Source organism: Rhea americana, unplaced genomic scaffold (assembly GCF_003343005.1).
Source record: "Rhea americana isolate MKP2758 unplaced genomic scaffold, rheAme1 scaffold_278, whole genome shotgun sequence".
NCBI classification, from domain to species: Eukaryota; Metazoa; Chordata; class Aves; order Rheiformes; family Rheidae; genus Rhea; species Rhea americana.
This window is the reverse complement of record NW_028186399.1, coordinates 822,877-846,853: the sequence shown is the minus strand read 5'-3', so window position 1 is coordinate 846,853 and position 23,977 is coordinate 822,877. Positions and strand designations below refer to the sequence as shown.

The window sequence follows — 23,977 nt, the reverse complement described above, 5'->3', positions numbered from 1 at the left end:
CCGCGCGAGACCGGCGGCGCCCTTCCCCCGCCCGGCGCACCTCCTCGCCGGCCCGCTCTTGACGGACGGGCCGAGAGGCCAATGGGACGCCGGGCACGTGTGCGCCGCAGCCAATGGGGCTCGGCGGGCGGGGCGTGGGCGTGCCCGGCGGCGCTGCGAGCGGCTTGTTGTGCGCGCTGCGGAGCCGTTAGCCTCCCGCTGTCCAGGCCCTGCTGAGCCGCCGACAGGTGAGGCCTGGCCGGCTCGAGCCGCCGGCGAGCGCCCGGGAAGCCCCGCGCGGCCCCCTCGGGGCCGGTGGGGGCAGAAGCGGCCTGCGCAGGCCGCGCCAGCGAGGCCGAGGCCCGGGCCTAGGCCTGGGCCTGGGCCTGCGCGGGGAGAGCCGGGGCCTGCGGGGGGGGAGGGGCCAATTGGAGGGGGAGCGCGGGCCTGAGGCGGGCGGGCCCGGGCCGCGGCCTGCCGCCCGGGGGCGGCGGGGCCTGGGCCGGGGCGACGAGGGCCTGCGTGGAGTGGATGGGGCCTGGGTGGCGGCGGAGGAGCCCGAGGCCTCTGTTCTCGCGGGCGGCGAGGCCTTGGCTCTCGTTGCCTGGGTCTGCGGCGGAGGGGGCCGGCCCTGGGTGGGGGATGTGCTGCCTGGGTCCTGCCTTGTCTTAGAGTTTCTCCTCGTTAATGCTCGTTGCTCCTTATTTTGTGTATCTGCAGTAGGTCTTTTAAATCTCCCACCTTCAATAAGACTGGTGCGTCTTTATTGACTGGCAGTATCTGAGGGTGGGCTTCCTCATGTGGACAGCACTTATTAATATTTATACTAATTCAGGCCYACCAGGAGCAAGGGTAGATAATGCTGTGTTAACTGCCTTTGGAAGAAATCACGACTAAAGCAGTAGTCCACTATTGTTAGTACTGGTGGGAGATTTTTCAAAGTAAAGTACTTATTCTTTAGGTAGCAATTGGAAGAGGCAAGAATGTGTTAGAGGAGCATTCAGTAGGAGGATGTGGGTGAAAAAAAATGTGTGCAGTGTTAGCCTGGAGAAAGGTGGTGGAATAATTTGTACAGAAGTGACTATGCAGGCAATTGCATTCTGTAATGTTGGGTAGCGGAGTAGCATTATCTGTGAGGCAGTGGCCTATATCTGAGGCTTGCTGAGAAAAGAGACATTTTGTTACGTGAAAGGCTTTTAGTTGTGGTCCACATAATAAGATGCCTGTGGGGGGAAGAAAGGGGTGGAAACAAATAAGGATAGAGATGCATTTATTAATACCTTTTATTAGTACTACCTATTAACTTTGCTGGCTGTTGATRTAATTGAGGACTTCTCTTGATCTCTGTATTTCTTTTCMTTTTTTTTYYTTYMWTTTTATGCCATAAATGTGAATGTGGATATTAATTGCTCATGTTGTATGACTCTGCCTCTTTTGCAGTGTGCTGTCCCCCAGGACTCATGTTTGAACCACTTTCCTTTCTAGATCTATTTGAACAGAGTTCTCACAGACCAATGTGTCTTTCTTTAAAACTGGGATAATATGATATGTTTTTGTCAACTCTTGGACCTCCAGTGAATTTTGGGGATGTCTGTACTGTGCAGTAATAAAGCCTAATTGCCTGAGCCTTTTAAGTCTATGCAGCATGCAACCTTACTCCGCGGACATGCTAGATTTGGTTTTGAAGCAGTGTAACTGTTTGTGTGATGCTGCAAATGAGTGTGTGGCTTCATGATTAAAAGTGTTCGGTAGTTCTGACTTAAAGAACTCTTATTACTTGCCTCTGCAGTATGCTGTCCACTTGATTTGGTTGGAATGAGAGCAGGAACATACTAAGTGGATGTTGTGGTTTAAGTATATTTTATAGTGAGTTTATGGGCTTAGTTATTTAGCCGTGATGTGAGTGGTTCTTCAACACAGGATAAACATGGTTATACTGCTTTCCCRTGTGTGATGACTCATGCAGTGCCAGGTTTGTGGGAGCGATAGTAGTCATGTTAAGGACAGTCTCAGTGGAAGTACCAGTATTGTGTACAATATCTTTTTTTGACTTAATCGCTTCTGTTGAATGTGGCTAGCTTTTAGTTGTTGACGTTAGCGTACCATGAACTGTGACCTGTGCTCGTAATTCAAGCGCTTTATTTTCTACTTGCTATATTTTGCATATTCTGTCACTTACTTTCTCCTGAAAAAATCTGTTGACCTGACAGTGGCATGCATGACAACTATYTCTAAGCACTATAGAAAAAGCATGGAAATCAGCTTTCCTTTAATTTAAGTGTTTGTAAGCAGCGACGTGGTCGCGGTATAAGAGAGGTGTTAAATTTGTCKTCTTCTAAAAATTAGTTGTGGCATTTTTCCTGTTTGAACTGCAGTTCTGTGATCTAGGCACCTTCGAGCTTCAAACTGCYGGCCTAAATGATGTATTTGGTTATACAACCTTATTATATGTAGGTGATGTATGCAGAAATGGATTTTAAGCTTGTTTTTGTTTTTCTTTTTTTGAGGTGGAGTAGGGTGAAAACAAGCTATGCTGAGAAGATAGAGGATTTCCTTTTGTGTTTGCATGCACAATTTTGTTTTTCTTTTTTTTGTTTTATTCCTATTGCTAGTAGCAGTGACATAGTGAATACAAATTATAACTTCCCTCTTACCCAGCRCTTCCTTGGCCTCCTTGTAGCAGCAAGTTTTGGTCCCTCATCATGCCTTCAGAGGTGGATTTCCAGCTTAGTTGTGTTGTGCTGGTGCTACCAGTTYGATGCTATCTCCTATTTCCATTACTTCTCTTGCCTTCCTGTTCCATCAAAGTGGAAGTACCAGCTGCTAATCGAAGGATGRGTTGAATGGTAGTGAGAGGTGTCAGAATTTCTCTAGAAACCACAGTTCTTGTGYCCCCTTCTTCTCATCTTCCACAAATACCCTGTGCATAGGAAAGGAGTTCTTCCCTCGGTGTTTTATTTCAAGCACAGTTCTTGGCATCTAGACCTTTTTGGAGGCAAAAGAACTAGCCAGAGACAATGACTGGTCAGACAGTCTGATGCTGACTAGAACAAGGAAGGGGGCTGATTTATTTATATCAGTTTGTAGTAAATTTGTCCTTTTCAAAAATACTGGTGCAGAAGATAAAGTAGTCCTAGCCAGAAATAGTTGTCCAGCTCTGTCTGTTMTGCTCAAGAACTCCATTATGTTAACTGTCAGCATCTTTTGACCCAGTGACAGAACAACTGTGCAGAGTGTTGAAGCGAAGCTCTGAGCATGGTTTTATAGTCTACTCTCTCTGTCACATCTAACTACTAACCTTGAAAGATGGGGAAATCTCAGATTTAGCTACAGTTTGTTTAGTATTTTAGTTGTGCAATTTCAAGTTGGCCCTTCTTCATAGACATCAAGTAGAGATGATTTGGGAGGCCCTGAGCCTCCCTTTCACATTTAAGCAGAAATGGATGGTAGTTATGGCCAGTKCTTATCTGATTTCTGGCAGCACCCTAAAAAAGATTAATTTTTATTCCTGTGAATTGAGCACAGTTCATCAGACTGATGGTAAAATGGGGTCATTCTTCAGAAAATAGTTCTAGCTTTCCAAACTGCAGTTTATTTTTTTTTGGCCTTGAATGCTTATGTCTGTGAACAGCAGTATAAGCTTTGACAAAAATGCTTATCTGGAAGTTGTCAGTTTTTGGATGTGACTTAAAAAAAAAATTGGAGAAAAGTGTTTAAAACTCTTTCAAAACAATCTGATTGTTAAAGACTATGTAAAACTACTTTATTAGAGTATTAAAATAATGARTTATGATTTATTAGAAAACTAATACATTTAATAGATTTATTTCCAAACTTAAATATATTTTACAAAAAACCCTTAGTTTGGTGTAGTAGAAGTTGTGCCTATAGCATACAGAGATGAAGTTTCTTGAGATGACATTAAATTATAGTTTTTAGTAGTAGCCTTTTYGGAGGTTGTGGAGGCCCCTGTTACTACCCAGAACTGAGAAAACTCTTGAGACCTTAAACTTAGCCAGTCTAAGGGGATAAAGGGAAACGCCTTTATCCTCAGAGCACAAAGGGGGAACAGAGCTGACAAAAGGACGAGGTCCACTAATTYGAATTTTGTTTCTGCTTGACGGTCCTTCAATCTATTCAGTTACCTGATTCACAAACAGAACTTAAACATTAGTGTAAAAGGAACACAACCTGTACGTGCAAGTAAATGTAAGGAACTATGTGGCTTAATACTTCAAATTTTAGTATATGAAAACCATTCTRGCTAGGGCATAATGCTAAAGTTAATTTAAAAAGGTGACCTTCAGCATATTTCAGGAGGCTGATTGTTGCGGTTTGGTTTATTCTCCCAAAGAATGAAAAAAATACATGCCAGAGGAATAAAAAGGAATATTTAATTCCAGTTTTCCATGGTTGTTGATTTAAAGTAAAGTAGCTCAGGAGAAGAGTTCAGATGAAACAGTTATTCAGGACTGTATACTGCACTTACTGAGTACTGTGGACAGTAAAGGGAGAATAAGGTGACAGTACAACTCTGTATTGTATTCTACAATACCTCTCTTTGCATTTAATTTCTCATGTGTGTGCAAGTGTCATGATTCAAAAGTCATCATAAGCATTACAAGCACAAAAACACGAGATCCAGTTTCTTAGTGATCATGGACCTTGCTTTCTAGTAAAGGCATGGGGCATCTCTCAAACATAGGCACAGTACCTCATTTCTAAATTACTTCTATTCATACAGACTTAAGCCTGATGCCCTGCYTTTGTCATGTGTATGTTGAAATAATCTGATAAGACTGAAGCATGTAACTGAGATCCAAGTTGAGGTTTTGAAGTTTGTGACCCTYTCTCCATGTGCAAAGGAGAGGGGTAGAGATTAAGAAATTGGAAGAAAGGTATTCRGGCTGTGGAGCGTTGGGAAACTTTTTTTTCTTTTCTGGGAGATATGTAGGCCTAAAAGTTGTGTTTTACTGGCGTGGCTTCTGAGGTGAAAATTATTCTATTCCTTACAGTGATTTCTAAGGAAACGACATATTTTCCTCTCCAATCTGTCTCTGCCTTGGTTAAATTCTTGCTTCTCAGTCATATCCTGACAGCTGGCTGTGAAACACAGTCTTGCCATGCTGAAATTTGTTGGAGTGTATTTGCAAACAGTCTCCTGAAATAGTTAAAATGAGTAGAAGCTTTCTGAAGGCCCTTTAGGAAGGGAAGGAAGGACTTCAGCTGACGTTACTATAATTGAGACTTACTTCTTTTCAAATGTCTTCTGTTTGTGCATGTGACATTGCTTTTGACGTGTTCAAACCTGGGCATCTCAGCAGCTCTGCCTCYGGAAGCTGTGTGGATTGGTTTGGCACTTACCTTGATGTAGTACTGTCCTTTTTGTTCCATTTCAGGTATGATCTCCAAGGAATACTGCTCAGCAACTTCAAAACTTGAGTGTAGAGCAGCGTCCAAGACGGCAAGTTTATTGTTTGCTTCTGAGTCAGCCATGACTTGTGGGTAGGCATGTCAACAAATATCATCCATGCTTTGAAGAAACAAGAGGAGGTCTCTTTGTAGAGCCCTGAAATTCTCCTTGAAGCACCTCAGCAAGATCCTTGAGGCTAGACAGTGTGTTTGAAAATAAACTCTTGAAACTCAAGTCTGAATTGGTCAAGACAGCTCACTAGCAGAACTCTGCCAGCATTATTTSTTGCAATGTAGGATGCCTTTCTGCTCAGCGGTATTCAATCTAATGGGCAACTTCATCAGTTTGGGGATTTTGCTAGGCATTCTCTCTTGAGTGTTGTATGTCCTTAGTGATGCTAACCTATACATCACTGGAAAGAGAAGCTGAGGCCTTGGTCAATAATCTTTGCATATTTCAGCTGTGTTTTGAGAACCATGCCCTACTCATTATGGTCTGTTCCTGGTTTTCCAGGCATTCATCTAATTCTTTTTGGCCAAGTGTTATACATTGGTGTAGTCTATGTACTTCTGACATAAAAGCCAAAAAATACMTTCAAGGTAGCTTGACCTTCTTGCATTCAGCATAGGCAGTGTTAGTGCTTACCTGTGCACCTGCAGTGCTGTACGGTCTTCCTCCAAGGCTAAATTGTCTGTATTGTTGTATACGTCTATATAGTTGTCTAACTATATTGCATCAATGAGGATAGGCCAGTTGCTGGATTGATAAAGAGCTGCTGCCTGGATTATAATGAAGCTGGTAACTTCTGGCTTGGAGSAGCACTGAGCTCATGACTCTTGAGAGAATTTCCTATCCTCTTAGGTTCTGCAGTAGCTGAAGTGCTCGTATTGTCATCTATAATCTGTTTASGTGTCTGCATTTGAGTTCTTGTCATCCCAGTGGTGGTCTAGTGCCTTTGGAGACCTGTAAAGATGATGTTTGSTCTTGAAGGCAGGCAGTTATCTTTCTTGAGGATGTACCTATTTTAGGTTATYGCCTCAGGAAGAAGAAAACATTTCACAATGAAAGATGTTAATGGTATCCTAGATGGAGATGCTGAGTTTTGTTTGGAAATAGCAGTTACTGATCTGTTGGAAGAACTACTTGTCATTTCCTTTCAAGCCTTCTGGACTAGGGATTTTATGAAGCTTTGTTAGATGGTGATCTTCATGGTAAATGTGATGTTTCCTAGGAAAAGTACAGGCGAGCTTTTGAATCCAGTCCCTGACAGTACGGACCCTACTGTTGTTGAATGGGCAGTCTTTGCAGCAGGTAATGAAGTGCTGAGTTATGTGAGTTTGAGGACCTCCAAAATAATGGAATATATGGTTCTTGTTGGATACTGGATGCATTCTTGGCTTCTTAAGTTTGTGRGCCTAAGGGYCTAAAATGTGTCTATTCATTTTGCYTAAGGAAGAAGAAAGTTGCCCTGTGAAACATACTTCTAAAGGATWTGTTTTTTGTAGGTAAATTCTCATTTTAGGTATAAGTTAGTTYTTACCATGGTATAAGTTAGTTGCAAGACTTCCTGTTTTTCAGGACCTRGAACAGAAGGTGTTTTTTAGAAAGCCTGTGAAGTACTTAGGCAACCTCGTTAGGAATAGCCCTTCTGAGTGGAGTTCGTAACCTTCTTTTCTTCCCTTCCTCCACTGAGAATTTAAGTGCATATTCAGGCTTCTGATTTATGTGAATGTGGATTGACAGATTTCGTTTAGTGAAGTTACAGATGGAAGTTAGTTGCAAGGCCTGATTCTGAACTGCCTGGCATATCTGTTGATATTTTTTGATCATTCCTTCTTTGATAGATTAAGCAAGATCATGAAGTTCCCTGTATTTCATCCCTTAACATATTTTAGTGGGAGCAGAATTTAAAAATTGAGATTTCTAATGTAATTTCGTTGATTTTTAGCTATACCGACCATTTGATATTCCCTTTTTCTTTTGGGGAGTTGATTTTAGTATATAAATGATGGTAGTTCTTTAGGGGTTGTTTCTATTCTCACTGGTACAAGGTCTGTTAACCACCAGTGGAAGAAGTGGTGTCCCACTAACTTCCAGGATGGCCACAAAATGTCTATTCATCTTGTAGTAGCTTCTGCAAGTGTTTGGTGAAAGATGAGAAAGCAAGGAACAATCCCTTCTTCTTTTTTTTTTTTTTTTTTTTTCCTCCTCTCCAGTACTCTGTTCCTTTTCCTCTTTTCAACTACTCTTTTATCGTTCTCGCATGCTTTGTTACTGGTATCCCACAAATTTTTTTGCCAGGCCTTTATGTGAAGGCTTCCTGTAATTTTTCTAATTTCTGAAGGAAAGCAGATGGAAGGCTTCCTTCACGGTTCTAATTGCTTCTGAATCAACARTGCCTTAGGCACTTCTTGTTTATCACAGGGAAATATAGATGGTAAGTATTGCAGACAGCTGAGACTAGAAACTGTGGTGAAATGATTTAAAGTTGATAGCCACTTGCCAAACTCCTGTCAGTTTTACTTAATGCCAGATGAAAGTCTGGTAGCTTGCCATTATGGTGTGCCTTGGAATTTTTTATGCTTGGTATCTGTCTGTGGTGCCTCCTCTTTCAGGCAGCTGTTACAGATACCTTGTACTTGAAGGATAAGGAAAACAGATTTGAAAGTCTTTGTTTTTGGAAGAAATTAATGTGTATGGCAACTTTAAACTTGGCAGGAAAATAATCTTGGCATCAGCAAGGATTTGTTGAGTCTTGGGCAAACTGGTTGAGTGTGAAGGAAATTTGAACCTTCATTATGCAGAGTTAGGGGAAAAAAAATCAATGCTTCTTCCTTTGCTTAYTCGATAGTCTATACTGTACAGTTTTCAGACTCATCAGCCTATTGGTGTATTGCACATATCTTCATTGAATTTTGCACAGAACAAAGGCAACCAAAATTTCTTTCCATTAAAACATTTTTGAGAACTTGTGTGGTTTTATAGCTCAGATATGTTGAACAAAGAAGGCTCAGCTGTTTGAGTGTCATTTAACAGAATAGGCCAATTTCTTGAGTTTGTGCTCTGACAGAATTGGAAGGGAACTTGTATTTAATGGTGTAACTTCACGATACAGCTGAGTCAAGTTGACAGGTTGAAATTATCAAAATGGGGAAGTTTTCTTCTGCTCTGAGCTTTGCAGTTCCTTCTCTTGCTCTCCTCTCCTTTGGTATGAGCTGTGGTGCTTATCTTGCTGCAAGGTAAGCAGATTAGAACTGCTGACACAGCAAAAACTGCTTTCCTTCCAGGGTAGTTTTTCCACTGCTTTCACAGTTCAAATTGGTTATCCTGTGAGCAGAAGGGGTTGCTGCTCAGCCTTTTACCCCCCATTTCTGTTCCAGGCATCAACACAAGCAGTGAGGAGTGAGCAAGACCTCTCCTTCCTTGAGCTGCCATCTGTTAGTTTGAATCAAACCATATCCAAAAATAACAGATCGAGTTTAAATCTATATTGTATGTACTGAACCTCAAACAAAATAAGTCTAGTGCTACTTTATTCTGAAATGTTATRCTTTGGTATTTTCACTAATAAAAATATTTGACATTTACAGAAAGAAAGTATTAAACAAATGTGAAGCRTGACTTAATAGCTACTGATAAAGGGACTAAAAGTTGGCATCCTAACTAAGGGCAGAATTTCCTTTCCAGAGTTAGGATTTCTAGTTGCTTTTTCTGACTTTCCATTATTCAGCTTCTAGGTATCAGTAGTGGTGCAATCTCTGGCAAAGGTTTATTCTCTAGCAGGTCCTAATCCTCAGAAGAAAGCACTGTACCTTTACTGCTCAGGCTCTTAGCACAGGGCCCAGTGGAGGCTGTAGTTTCACAAAAATCTGCAAGCTGGTACTATACACTGCGCATATGCTGTTTCTGGTTGTAACGCAAAATTGCCTTATTTAAGGAGCATACCTGGTAAGTGTGAATGCTTCTGGTTGGTCTTAATGCAAAACTAATTTGTCAAATGTAACTACTGTTAACCACAAATGGTACTGTAAGGCTTGCTGGCTCRCTCTGCATTGAAATGAGCTAGTAGCTTTTGTATATGCTGAACACCTGATGTCACACTGTGTTGGAAGCTGRGAAGCAATAACATCTTAAACTGTTCTAATTCAGCTGGGGTTGATARTTTCCTCAGGAGAGATTAACACTAGTAGTGATACCTATGTTAGATAATCTTGTCAGCAAACTGAAACTAGAAGAATTTTGATAATAGTTACTTATAGTTACTTATAGCATCTTGCCTTATACTTTTGGCCAAGAGAGTACATTGGAATCCTGTTAAAATAAATAGAAAATGTCATCTTTGGGCCTATGGCAATTAATTCTTCTGTGATGGCTTTGAGTTTCACAGCCAGGTTCAGATTTTATGTTGAGCTTGAAAGGTTTGCGCTAATCTTTTAGAACTGTGTTAAACAATTGTAAGCTTGCTACTTGAATTTCTCATTAGGCTGATTGTATTTAATATTTTTGTTGGATATTAATGAATCAGTATACTTTACATTTGGATTTCTTGCATCAAGTGAAGCCTTCATTTATTTTTATTCTGGAAATATTGGTATGAATCTGAACTTGCAGAGTTAGTGAACGGAGTTCAGCAAGCACTATCAATTTAGCTATATACAGCTACATTTCCCTGCATGCTTCTGGATGATGTTCCTGGAGTGACCACTCTGGATTATAAAAAGTTTTGAATTCTCTCAGGGATTAACTTTAAAACTGAAAAGAAAAAAATATATTAGAATTGGGTTAAAAAATTCTTGGAGTCTTTGTTTTTTTTCCCTCTTACCAGTGGAGTGTGAATTGGAAACTCAAACGTTACTTCAGCTTTAATGTGTAAGTTGACATGTCTATATGCTGTTAGTGGGTCAAAGTATTTGGATTCTGTGTTAACATACACTAATACTGATGTTGTAGATGTTGAACCTACTTGCTCTTTATAGAGGAAAAGTAGTTTTTGTGACTTGTGTGAAGCTGAGAGGAAGTATTACAAAGATTCAACTCCATGCTTTTYTAACTACTTTTTCTTAATGTAGCTTGGTTTAATGAATCTTATCTTGGAGCAGGAGATGTTTAACCCTGTCTAAGTGAGAGGAGGAACAAATATGCTCCAAAAAAATGGAGAAACAGATCAACACATCACATCATGTGTGGCACAACACATCAAATAGGATTCTTRATGATGATGGTTTCCAAAAGTAATATGCCAGTCTGGGCTTCCTGAATCTGTAAACTTTTTTTCTCCTCCCACAGGAATAAAGTTTAGCGATCCTACCTTTRAATATTTCTGAGCAGTTGTAAAAACACTTTTAATATCCCTACCATTCTGGCAGACCATGAAGAAAGAGCAGCTTGGGTCTGTTATGATTAAGATAATTTGTGAATGTTCTGTGGATATGGAACTTCAGATTCAGRCACTGCTGATGGTTAATGCAGAGTATCTCCATGTGATTAGATTTTCTGGATATTTTTTGAAGGCCTTCTTTAAAATGGTGCTAAAATAAAAGCTGTAAGAAATACTCAGGAAGCACCAAAGTTAATGTTCACTGCAGCTTGATCTATTTCGTCTGTACAACTAAGTAGTCACTCAAAGACTACCATTTAACAACGATGCCTTACGATGTGAAACAAGCMGTGTGGAAAGGAGAAAACATTTGGAAGATAAATGGCCTGCAGTTGAGGTACTGAACTGGGTCAAGCAGATCTGGCTGCTYCTGCTCTTTCTGCCTTTTTAGAGTTCCGAGAAAGTTGGGATTAAGGTTGGCATGGCAATTTGAGTTCTGGCATATGTCAAATCAAATGCTCAGGAATTGGAAAGCTGATTTTTAACTCTACTCTTGTAAATACTTTGGTATTTATAGGAATGTGTACAAAATCTGTCTTGATTCTTCCTATTTATGTAAAAACTTGAGAGCTCTTCAACGGTACGTGATTTTGTAAAATACCGCGCTTGTTAGCTTGAAAGAGTGAATTGTTCTGGGATTTTCACAAACAATGTTTTGTTTTRCAAGTGAAAAAATGCATACAGTTGAAATGCTTGTTCTCAGTTTTGTTAAAATAAACATTCAAACTTATTTCAGATGGAGAAAGTTTGGCTAACTGAAAGATCTAGAACTTACTTGGAATTTTTCTCTTTGCAGATATAATATAAAATGTCTAATGGTTATGAAGATCACATGGCTGAAGATTGCAGGGATGACATTGGTAGAACAAATTTAATTGTGAACTACCTCCCTCAGAACATGACGCAAGATGAATTACGGAGTCTATTTAGCAGTATTGGCGAAGTTGAATCTGCAAAACTTATTCGGGACAAAGTTGCAGGTATAATCTAGTACATAAGAAACTTCTACCTTGTAGCAGAATACACAACTGAACACTTGATTGTATGCAATTTGATATAGAGTTATTCAATATTCGTGTATGTGTAATGCAACTACTGATGAGAATGCATGTAACTAGMGTAATGTTAAGACTAGAAATAGAGTACTGGGAAGATAGGATACCTRAGGTTGAATTCATGACTCTTCTTGTCTATACTTAAGAAGTACAATAAGTAAATTCCTAAATTTGAACATCTGCATGCATATTTAAGCCAGTCTGAATTTGGCCTCTAGCTGACTTATTCTTCTTGTAGCCTGAGCTTTTTTGATATTACATAAGCTCTGAATATTCAAAAACAAACAAACAAAATCCTTCAATCAGTAAAATAAATGTGTGGCATGTGTCTGAGATAGAAGAACTTACAGTTAAGTTCCTGAAGAGTGATAAGGCCTACAACAAACGGGACTGTTAGTAATAGCATTAAAAGTGAGGAATGAAGTCTTTAGATTTATGAAACTTAATGTTTCTTTGAAAACAGGTGCTGGYAGAACAGCAGGTTTCATGAGCTAAATTTATTTAGAAGTAGGTGCTTTTTGTCTGCTCTGTAAAGATACTTTAATTCCTTGCATTGTTAAAATCTTCAGTTACAGTTTCTTCTTGTTATTGTTCAGAATCCAGTGACCCTTTGATTTAGGGGGACAGTGTGGTTATTCCTGTAACTATAAGGATTTGTGCTGCTATCTAGTTGTTCATGCTTGTTTGTCCTGAGTGTGTAGGCAATTGCCTTGCGGCATCTTCTGTACATGCTTAGTCTAGTATTTCAGAATCTAGCAATACTGATTGAGATCAGTATCTAATCCATAATGACCACGTCTGAAGCTACTTTAGTGTCTGCTTTTTTTTTTTTTTTAATGCATGAAATTTGAACCATGTAAGAATTCTKTGTGTTGTGTTTAGCAACTTCTGTAACTTTATTTTATGTGTTTGAAAGTAAAAGTGAGAAGAGAGTAACCAGAAACTTTAAATTTTACTTCCAGGATGGCTTCTSCAATTCACATCTTTAGTTTTCTTCTGGAAGTACCGTTGCTGAAGCTTCACATAAGTCCTCTAATTAAATGTGCTTGTGGGCTGTGTGTATAAAGTCATGATGAAATAGTTCCATAAAATACTGATTAGTTTGAGTGTTTTGATAGCTGAGTATTTAGCTGAGGTATTATTGTACAGTTTGAGGCAACTTTTGCAAGTAAGACTACTTGTTTTAATGACAGCAAGCTGTTCATCAAATGACACTGCTGACCTACATCTTAGGCCATAATTTTGTGGGGGGGGGGGTGAAGGTATTTTAAATGCAGAACAAGACWCAGCAGTACCTGAAGTCTGAGAGTACTTCACAYTGTCTCCTGTGGCATCGTGTACTCTGGTAAAGTCTGCCTAACTTGACCTAAGCTACTCAGCTCTGTCAAGTTTTAAAGCCAAAATATGTGCCTGTGTGCTTGAGTTTTTTTCTTAACAATCCTCTGGAGAGTTGGAAGTAAAACTTCTGTTGCAATGTTGCCTACAAGTCTCCAATGTGATGTAAACTCTTTTCATGAAAGTGGTTGGAAATTAGACCGCTTAACATTTTATTTTCTATCTCACTAGCTCTTTTTCATTCACTTGCAACACTATTAGCAGCAATTCCCAGTCATCTTCATGCTCACTAGTAGTTCTGGAGTATCAGTAACTGAGAATCAGCTTCTACAAGAATCTTCTAAAAATACCACTTTACTGTTTTTCTTTCATGATTGCATTAAGATTCATCTGTACTGTAAAGCTGCATTCTAAGCCAATGCAATGTCTGGCTGCCCCTGAAAATGGTCTTGTTGCAGAGTTATGTTTTCTTCATGCCATCAATTGTGTATGTTTGACCCCATGGAGAGCCATGACAGGTTTGCAAGAAACTAGAACTACAGGAGAGAGGGGGAAAAAAATAAAAAGGCTAGTGTCAGATTGCATTCCTTACTATGAATTTTCTTTGTGTAAACATGAACTTGTATAGTAGTTGACAGAAGTTTGATTATGCATTTGTTCTATTGTTTGAGACAGGATAACTTTTATTTTTGCAGAATCTCTACAGAGAAGCTTGGATCTAGTAGCTGAACACTAGACAGTGCAGTGTTGCTGCTGTAGTTTCAGTTCTTCCAGATCATACTGAAAAGATAGAAAATGAAGAGAACAGCACCCTAACTTGTGTATTGCATTCTTAAGCATTTTCAGACATGGCTGTGTTTAACTTGAGTGAGTCCTTTCAGCTGCATTTAGTAATCAGTGTATTCCCAGGGGCAGTGGACAAATCCTGGACTTCTTTTYAGTAGGTAGCTTCCAAGTGCAGCAAATGAACACAACAGAATAAGCACAGCAATTCCTRGATTCTAGATCTTCTTCAGCCTTCTTCTGGAATCATTGAATGACTTCTGAAAACATTCAAGGAACTTSAAAGTACCTGCTGCTGTGGAGAAAGGACAACTGCAGAAGGCCTTGACTTCTAGCAAGTTCTAGCAATTCTAAGGAGCTCTGTCAGCTTGACTTGGAGCCAGAGGGGTTTAGAGCTTTTATTCCAGCTGACTGCTGATCAGCAAATGTGAAGCACTGTTCAGCTGCTGCTTGTGAGGATGTCAGCAGACTGCACAGCATCAGGGGGCACAAGAGATTGACTAGATCTCTCTCTGAGACCCTGTAGCTTCAGGAGCCTGAAACCCTAACTGTGCTAAAGGAGAGATGTGCAGAGTCTGTGCTTATCTGTTTGGGAAATGAAAACTCCCACAATGCTGGAGGCTGGAAAGAGTGATTTCTGGCACCAGGAAGAAGGCTCCTGCTCTGCTTGCAGGTCAGCAGCTACATAGTAGGTTCAGCACCCTCATAGCAGAGAGGCGRCTGGGAGCTCTGTCGAATGAAGCTTCCAAGCCAGCAGATTGCAAGGCGCACTGCAACACCAGGAGGAAGCAATGAGAMTAGTGGCAGAGTACGTGTGGGGGATGGAGGACCCTCCCATCTGGTGTGTTGTCTAGGGAAGTCTGCTGCTTGCCGGGGGCTCAGATGTAAGACGCTGTGGAAAGACTRCTGAAGCTTGTCCARCACTCAAGCTGTTACTTCCTGCTGTTCTTCCACAAGAACATCAATGATATGACCAGGACCTGCCCTGTGTCAAACATGACTACAGGGCTCTGGGGGTGATGAGGGGGGGTAGGTAGTGTCTCCTTGATCCTGCTAGTGAGAGAGGGGCTTGAGGAGGAGAGAGTGGATCTTGTGCATAAACAGCTGCTTGCACAACTTGTCAGCAACACGCTTTTGTTTTTCTGACAGTGGGAGCCTCCTTGAGGATCTAAGACTGCTCTGAAGAGACAGGATGCACCTAAGTGTGGTGGGAGCATTTTTGCKAACAGGCTGGCCAACCTGGTGAAGAGAGCTTTAAATTAGAAACAACAGAGAAGGGAGATGACCAACAATTAAGGGAGGAAGCAGCGGATCAGTTTGGCAAGTGAAGTGAACAGGCTGATCTGAACAGGAGAGACCCTGTAATCATCATCATCAACAGGGCTAAACGYGACCCAATTCAAGCATATGCATATTGATAAGGGAGCACCTACAGGACAGCATGGGTACAATTTTCAAAAGTTTTCTGGGAAATCAGCATGAGTGTCTGCCTGTCTGAAGTGGCTGCACAGTAATGCACAYGCAGAGTTAGAAGTCTGCGTGCAGTTGCAGGGCTGCAATCTCATGGGGTTGGAGAGGTGTGGTGGGATAGCTCACAACTGGACTGCTGCTGTGGATGGATACAGGCGCTGGGAAGGCAAAGAGAGGAACTTGCCCTTTATGTGAGAGCAGCTAATGGTAGCGGAGAGCTGGGTGTTTGGGGAATGGGATCAGGACAATAGTTTTGTTTCAGACTCTGGGCTTTTAGCCTCTGATGCATTTGTTTTCAGAACAGCTGGGCTGTATCATTTGTGTCTTTAGTGGAGGGCTGGAGCAAGGGAGAAATACTTTGGTATCTGTATGTGATATTTGACGCATTCATACATATTTAAACTATCAGCTTATCATTCACAGCACACTTTGTACAAAAAGACTCCTCAAGATACCACATTCTCCCCTGAGTGACACTTGGGGAGATTTGTTTCATCTTCCTGTGTTGCTTACTTGTCTGTCTGTCTCTGTTTTCTGTTTTATTTAATCTCAAAACACTGCRTCAGTTGGTAGTTTTTCAGTGCAGAAAAAAAATTTTATAGCTAAAATGTCTTTGTGTCAAGTTATCCTGACATAACAGGAGCTTGTGGGCAGCCAGGTTTAAGTCCAGGCTTTCTTGAAAGGGATAGAATGGGGAAGATCCAAGTTAGCTGCTTTTAGAAGGGCAGCTAGYTCATAATGAAGAAGAAAATAAATACTAGCTCTGTCCTCATACTAGACTCTTCAGTGAAACTAGAGTTGTCAGTCAGTAGCAGGAGAGGAATAAGAAATGATTTACTGACTGAAGCAGTATGTCTGAAGCAGAGAAAGGAAGCAAGGGCTTGGGTAGAAAACCAAGTGATGCACAGAGAGAAAGAAAATGAGTGCCCTCTTTCATGAAAGGGCTTTTTATTGTGGAAACAACTAGATGCTTTCTGTTGAAGGAGTATAATAGCTTGTTTTAAAACTACATTTCATGACCATTTTGTTAATTATTCACTCAGATAAAAGTCTACTTGTGCTTTTTTTAAAAAAATTTTTGTCTCTTAAGTAGATCTGTATTTATATATAAGCAAACTTCCCTCCCAGGCTCATATTTCTGACTTAATTACTATCCACTGAAGATTGTGCAGAGTTAACAGTACTGCTTTTGTATCCYCTGCATAGGTTTCTAGCAGGCTGTTACATCATGATAAAGCAAATGAAACCTCCARCTCCTCCTTACTTGAGATAAGCACTTGATATTGCACGTAATGTTTCATAAATTTAGAYCTCTTGCATATTTTCTGGCATGCCTGTAAGAGAAATTAGTTTGTGCTGTTTAGGAGCAGGAAAGATGGTATAAATTGTGAAGTGAAGAYGACTCCCAGAGACGTCGGTCAGGGGAGCTGTGGAACGTACCTGTWTTAGTGACAGGACTGTCATTTATTAGATGTCCTACCCTGGTTAGAKATCAGAACTATTAACTGAAGATCAAGAGGTGGTGACACTGATAGCATTAAATGTTGAGAGCAAAATAAGTTAATTTGGGGAATTTTGGGTGGTTTRCTGCCTTTAAAACTTAAGGACTGTRAAGTCATGTTATAGTGACTTAATTTAAAGGTTGTAAGTATAGACTGAAGTTGGAAGGTCTATATTCCAGTTCTTATAGGAAAAGAGATGTAACTGTTATTTTCTTACCTGGTAACAGCTAAAGAGCAAATGGAACTACACTTACTGGGTTTTAGTAGAAACTCTGTCACATGCCTGCGGAGAGTATAAGAACATCTATTAACTGCTGTAGTCTTGTCATCCTGTAGATGACTTTTCAGATTTTTTTTTAATTTATTTAAAATTTTTAATGCATGTTTATGTCTGTCTGCTCCAGTACATTCTTGCTGTCTTTTTCCCAAGGCATTCAAACTTGAACTGGAAAAGGTGCAAAATTTCACTCAGATGAAAGCAATAAAGAGGGTCAAAAGGATATGATCACTGCTTGTGTATACTATGGGGAACATACACTTGGAAGGGTGAGAATGTGTGAGCTAAAGGGCAGTATCTGTACAAGAACAAGTGAATAAAAGGTGGATGTAAATAAAGCCAGASCTGTTTTTAGAGAAGAGTAGCGTTGGAAGGGTGGAATTTCCAGAATATACTTTGAATGCTCAGGACAAAAATCTAACTCCTTTTAAAAGAAGGAGCTCGATTACCTTTAAGAAAAGGGAATATGTAGARTATTTGATCACAGGGACCCAGATTCCGTGGTTGTTTCACTCATGTGTATCAATGAGTGCCATTACTGGTRTGTATGAAAGAGAGAACCTAAATACCTTAATCTTCCTTGCTACCGATTGTAATGTGTGCATGTGCACACAGCTTGTCTTTTTTGTTGTTGATTTCTTTTTTAATGTTCACTTTCTGTTTTGTTAGTYGATGTTACCTATAAATCTTTGAAGGATAAAGGTGAAGCTGGTGTCTTAAGATCTTGCTATTATTGTGTTTACCTGTTTCTTACTCCTTGCTAAATCTTACTTGGCTATCAAAGAACGATCTGCTATTACTACTGCACGGAACTGTCTAGTGTTGCAAAAGTCTGCAGTGCTAGTGGAGATGTTCTAGCACCATGTCTGTAAGAGAACAGGGTATTGTTCACTCCTCATACAGAAACATGAAGGGGATTTGGCTTCTTTAAGAGCTTTAGCAGACTGCAAAAATTAGAGGCTATTTACACAACAAGGGTTTTGGGAAATGTACGGTGACAGTATTCGGGTTTAGATGAGTTATTGGCCTATTATGTTTTCACAACATAGCACATAATTCCTTGGCCTGTTTTGTGCGTTTCTGCTGTTGCAGTTGTCCTGCAGTCGATCTGTGCCCTGTATTTGGAGCTTTCTTYTGTCCCTTGTTACTGTTAGTCTAGTAGGTCTCAACTCCTGCAGTGGACTGGTGGTATAGTTTTCAGTGGGGAGGTGTTATCTTCAGTGCCTGATACAGTTCTTTTCTTTAGATGCGAGGATGTCAGCACTGACTTTTTTTAGTGTATTTGAATTTCTAAAATCCTGGTAGCCTTACGCTTGCCTAAAACTGTCTGGAAACCTTACCAGCTGCATACTATTGTGGAGCCACCCTGAGTAACTAAAAAAGGCTGAATTTCAGAAGAGAATCCTCCTCTGAAACTTTTAGCCATGTCTTCTGGTGTTCTCAAGCCTAATAATGGYGCTTAATAATGACTTAACAGTAGCATATTGTTAAAGTTGTTAAAGTAAAATATCAGTCTCCTATACACACATACAAATTTCTTTTGAACATCCCATGGATCTGACTGTGAGACAAGGAGAAAGTCTGAAAAAAGCAGTTTTTATTGGATGGGAGGTGCTTTATTGCAGGTGGACAATCTGAAAGGATTTTAGATTTWTTTTATTTATTTATTTTTTTTTAGGTCTACAGAGCTAAGAGCCTATAATTGTTAGAAAGTTGCAACCTCAAACAATCTTAGTATGCAGTGTTATAACTGATACTGGCATAGAGGGAGGTTGGAAATAGAAGCAGGATAAATAAGTCACCTGTCCTTTGCCTTAGATGATTTAAAGATTTGTATTAGTAGTATTCTAAAATTATTTTTGTAAGAGCTTAGAGTACACTTAAGAAAAAAGATGTACACCAATAGCTGAAGATGCCTGCTGAGAAGCAAAGCCCTGCTTTGTATAAAGTGAGAGCRCATGAATTGTCTGCACTGAAGATGATTTTTCCACTCCTCAATTTCATCCTGTGTTGAGAGACATAYTGCTCATCAGTCAGATGACTGTATCAAGGACTGAAGGCTTTTTTTTCCCGCTTGTTCCCAGGAGCGAGGGATGGAAAAGCCACACAGAAGTGGGCATYCTGATGTCATCTTGCTGGGGTTCATTTGCCAACACTTCTTTACTTTCTGCTATTATTCTTTATGTGTTCGTACTTATGAACTTAGCTGAATGCTGGCTTTTGTTTTTCTTTTCTCCTACATTAAGTTTATAAGACTGTTCAGAGCCAGTATTTCAGACTTGAATTTCTTGTTGTTAATAGATGCTTTGTGTTTGTGAGAGATGCCTTAGCCTGGGGACAAAGGGATGTTCAACGTGGCAAATGAAGGAACTTTTGAGTTATTTGATGTGATATATTCCAGCCTTGAGAAAGCCGGTCTAAATATTTTGCTCTGTGGATTATGTTTTTTCAAGTTCATTGTTCTCGTTAAGCAGTTAATGTTTTGCCTTTTACATTTAATTTAATTTTGAAGGTGATGATTTTATCTTTTCTTTGGATTAATTTAAAAAATACTCTTCCATGTAGGACACAGCTTAGGCTATGGCTTTGTGAACTATGTGACTGCAAAAGATGCTGAAAGAGCAATAAACACATTGAATGGTCTCAGACTCCAGTCAAAAACCATCAAGGTAGGATAAATAGATTCTTCACTCTTCTCTGAAAATGGCATTTTAATAAACTTGTATTCTGAATGGTATTTGTTCTGGTGGTAAGCTTTTTACTCTTCAACTAGAAGAAAGGTTAAATGTGATTGACTAATAGTGAAATGAACTGTTGAACTGTTCATGGTTTGTAACAGCTTTGTATTCAAAGTGTCTCTTTTTTTCCTTTTCCACCATTTTTCGAGCAGTAGGTAAGATTATTCCAGATTGTTGTGTAGTTTAGAACTCATCTACTTTCCAGATACTTGACAGTTTCTGTGCTTTAAATCATGGAAAGGGAATGTATGTGTATTACTAACATATCAGTGAGTACACAGAGTCCTGGAAATCACATCATTAAATGATGCTTGCATCTTTCTCTAGTAACACAAGTTAAGATAGAAAATTGCACTCTGGCTCAAATTTTCTCTAGTGGGCTTTTAAAAATATTTAGAATATATGAGTTGTTGGAGTGATCTGTGGTCACTAATAGATCTGGTGTCCAATTCAGAACTTCAGACAAGGAGGTTCTTCAGCATGTTTGTTAGTATATTGGCTGGAAGCATTGGTATTGTCTATTGCTGTCCCTTCATAGCAATGCCTCTGTCTTTCCATCAGCTAAGCCCCAAATGAATGGAATTATATAGGGAYATTTCTCAATTCTTGTTCTAGCAGTTTTCCCCTGTGGACTACCCCTCAACCCCTTCTTCTCTTTGAACTCCAATAGGAGAATTGCCTGCATTRTTAGCAAGCAGTGAATGTCAGTCACTTGTGACAAAATAAATTACTTTTTCTGTATGTACCCTGAATATTTTTTTTAAGGTTTCCTATGCTCGTCCAAGTTCTGAAGTTATCAAAGATGCTAACTTATACATTAGTGGACTACCGAGGTCAATGACACAAAAAGATGTAGAAGATATGTTTTCGCGTTTTGGACGCATCATCAACTCGCGTGTGCTTGTGGATCAAACCACAGGTGAGTACTGTTGCATTAGCAACGTAAGACWGTGTGATATAGCATATATATGTTTTTTCATAGGCTGGTAGTGTCGTAAACCAATTAAAGGTTTTCACAAACCAATCATAACATCTGATGTTAACCACTGAAATGATGTTAATGGGATATGTGTTTTTTTTGTTTAAACACATAATGACCTGCAGAGCCTCCTTTGCTAGGTTATGGTGTAAACATCATAACTTATTCTGTTATTAGTTTCATCAGGCTAAGCTATTGATTTACTAAATCTGCTCTTTCTTTGAAGTTTGATGTCAGTGTAGTGGCTGAGTGCTGCAGTGCTTGCCTCTGGACAATCAGTTTGCAATCTAAAGGGCTAAAGTTACCTTTACTGTACACAGATACAGCTATTATTTACGGGCAAATTTGAGCCTATATTATATAAGAAACACCAATGTGTGTGTTTTGTGCCAATTTGAAATTCATTCACACGATTTCTTGAAAATTTAAAACATTTGAAGCGTCTTACAGTCCTTTCTGGTTACTGCTAACCAAAAGAATGAACTTCATACTCTTAGCTGTACCCTACTGAGTTTTTTGAATGTATCTCATTTTTTAAAACTATGGGGAGGGGAGGGGGGGAAGTTGCTTCGTTAAGCACTCAGCTCAGGAGAGGCCAAAGTTAAGGATTTYCTTTGTAATGTTAATCCTGACTCAGTGTTGCAATGTGTTTTCAGARTTCTAATTTCTTATTTCAAACTGCGTAACTGAATGGTATGACTTATTTTGCAACCTGAGGTGTTCTCCATTTTTCCAACAGCCCMTGTGTCATGTATAAATTTGGAAAGGAAAGGACTTTTTACACTTTTTCATGATTATACACGTTCTATATTAGAACAGATAAATTGAAATTTTTAGAATTAGATCATCACTCATATACAGTAGTATAWAGATTCATATGCAGTATGAAGGCAACTGCTTTCATGCTTTTTCAGGAATCTATCCTGATAGAGTAGACCATCAGCAACTCTTGGTGGGATTTATCTAACTAAATRTTAAGGTCTACAACATTAAATTCCTATATCAGAGCTAGTCCCCTGGTGTACACATCTACTGGAGTGTTTTGCTTTGGTCAGATGGATTATACAGTAAATGTCGCTGCATATAAAAGGAGTTTGAGGTGACTAGATCAGATCTAGATACCAACATTGCACACAGCCTAAAGCTGAGTGAGGTTAATCCTACCCTTTGCCTCGGAGATGGAGAGGGATTCGTTTTGTCTAATTTGGATATCCATATGGGTCTGGTAATCTAGGTCTAAACTTTGGTCAGAATCAAGAAAAACTCCTAGAGCACAGTGAATAGATATTAAAATAGGTGTCCAAAAGAGTTACTAAGTAAGTGTCCAAAATAGTCTGTTTTAGCTAGCTGCTAGTGGAGTTTGGACAGCTAGCATCTGTCTGTATGACAGAGCTGTAAAATGAGATGGCAGAAGTCATACAATTAAAGTCTCTCCAAGAATAATTTAGTTTTCATTGAGTGTGCTGACACATGATGCTGTCTAGTTCAGTGTCACCTGTGTAAAAGACCACTTAGAATATATGGCTTGCTTTCAGTTAAACTTAATTATGTATTGTTTGATGAACATATTCTGTTTACAGTGTGAAATTTAATCACACATGTATAGCCTAGCTTTGCCTTCCCTTCAAGTATGTCTCCAGGCCTTTGCTTTAAAGCATAAGTTTCATATCGTGGTCTTGTCCCAACTGGCACAAATTTTCTTTTGTGCTTTTGGATGTACCTTCTCAGCAGAGGTTCTCTAGCTTCTTGAGAACCAGTCTGTCAAAATACACACATTCTTCAGTACTTAAATTTTAAATGAACGCTACAGTAGATCAAGTGAGAAGTGTTAAGATTAACAGCAGGGGAAGTGGAGAAGTAGCAGTATGCTGGACATGTACTTCCTCCCTGGCAAAGAATGGCTAAGCTCAATAGTGTTGGAGCAYGTAACAAACTTAGAGCGGACTGAACTGGCTGATCGAGTCCAGCCTCTTGTTCTGGAAGCAACCAGCATGAGGTACAAAATGGAGCAACTTAGTCACAGGCTGACTGCTTCTCAGATYACGTTGGAAACACCAGTTTTGGAGCTGGTGCTAGCCACGTGGGGTCTTCTGCTCGGTAAAGAATACATCTCAAAGCTCTGCAGTTGTTTTCTTTGAAAAATGCAGTGGTTTGGCAAACAGGCTTTCTCTGTTTGACTCTGCATACTTAACAGCATGCGTTTAATTAAACAAGACAAGTTGTCACTTACGGAGGTTGTCCCAATGCCCCAAACAGAAATATGTATTTTCTGTACACAGTTTTAGGGGGGAAGATATAAGTTGTATTCCCTTCTATTTGCTTACTTTGTAACTAGGAATTTGTTATGCTCTATTTCCTCCTGTAAAATAGAGGAAATAGCGTTTCTTTCTTTTGTGAACAACTGTGCTGCTTATGATAGCTTTTTCAAAACTTTMCTTGAATGTTTGCCTGCGTTGGGTATATAATACAGACAACATAAAAGCGTAGGGAAGTWGTCCTTTCTGAAGTAGCAGAGTTGGAACCGTAGAATTACTCTATCCATAATATCTACTTCAGAATGCCATTTAAACAAGATGTACCCCTTCARGTTTCACTGTGTTAAGCAGTATTTCCAGACTGGTCAAGTCAAACAGATGTGAAGGAAAAAATTTCTGATAAGGGAAGCCTTTTACCTCTGTGAAAAGGATAACAAAATCCAGTGGCTGGGATCTGGAACTAGAAACAAGAACTAGAAACTAGTGTTTAATTATTTCAGGTGTGTAGATATATAATTGTTTCTATATAGTTACCAAAGAGAGAATTTTTTATCAGTACTTAATGAATTAAAAATGAGGTACCAGACAGCCAGAAATAATGAGCATGATGCAGTTTAAATCTATATCTTCATTATACAAGTTTGTTATTAGAATTATTCCTTCTTGTCTTAATCTATGAACTAGTGTGCCATCGGCATGGATCCATCTTAGGTTTGGAAAATCAGTGTCAATTTTATGTTTACAGGTGTTTTCAGGGATAAAATAATCAAAGCTAAGGGATTTTGTTTTGTTTTTAACTGAGTGAAATTTGAGA

General features: G+C 39.6%; 1 protein-coding gene across 2 annotated transcripts in view; it reads left to right on the top strand.

Annotated features, from left to right (window-relative positions):
- The first annotated feature begins 124 nt into the window (after positions 1-124).
- ELAVL1 (ELAV like RNA binding protein 1) overlaps positions 125-23,977 on the top strand; it is a 33,791-nt gene continuing 9,938 nt past the window's right edge. For both annotated transcript variants that reach the window (XM_085308517.1, XM_085308516.1), the window contains exons 1-4: positions 125-227; positions 11,566-11,749; positions 19,757-19,860; positions 20,695-20,848. In XM_085308517.1, the coding sequence (XP_085164643.1) occupies positions 11,578-11,749; positions 19,757-19,860; positions 20,695-20,848 (430 nt within the window). In that variant the 5' untranslated portion in view covers positions 125-227; positions 11,566-11,577. The remainder of the gene's footprint in view (positions 228-11,565; positions 11,750-19,756; positions 19,861-20,694; positions 20,849-23,977) is intronic.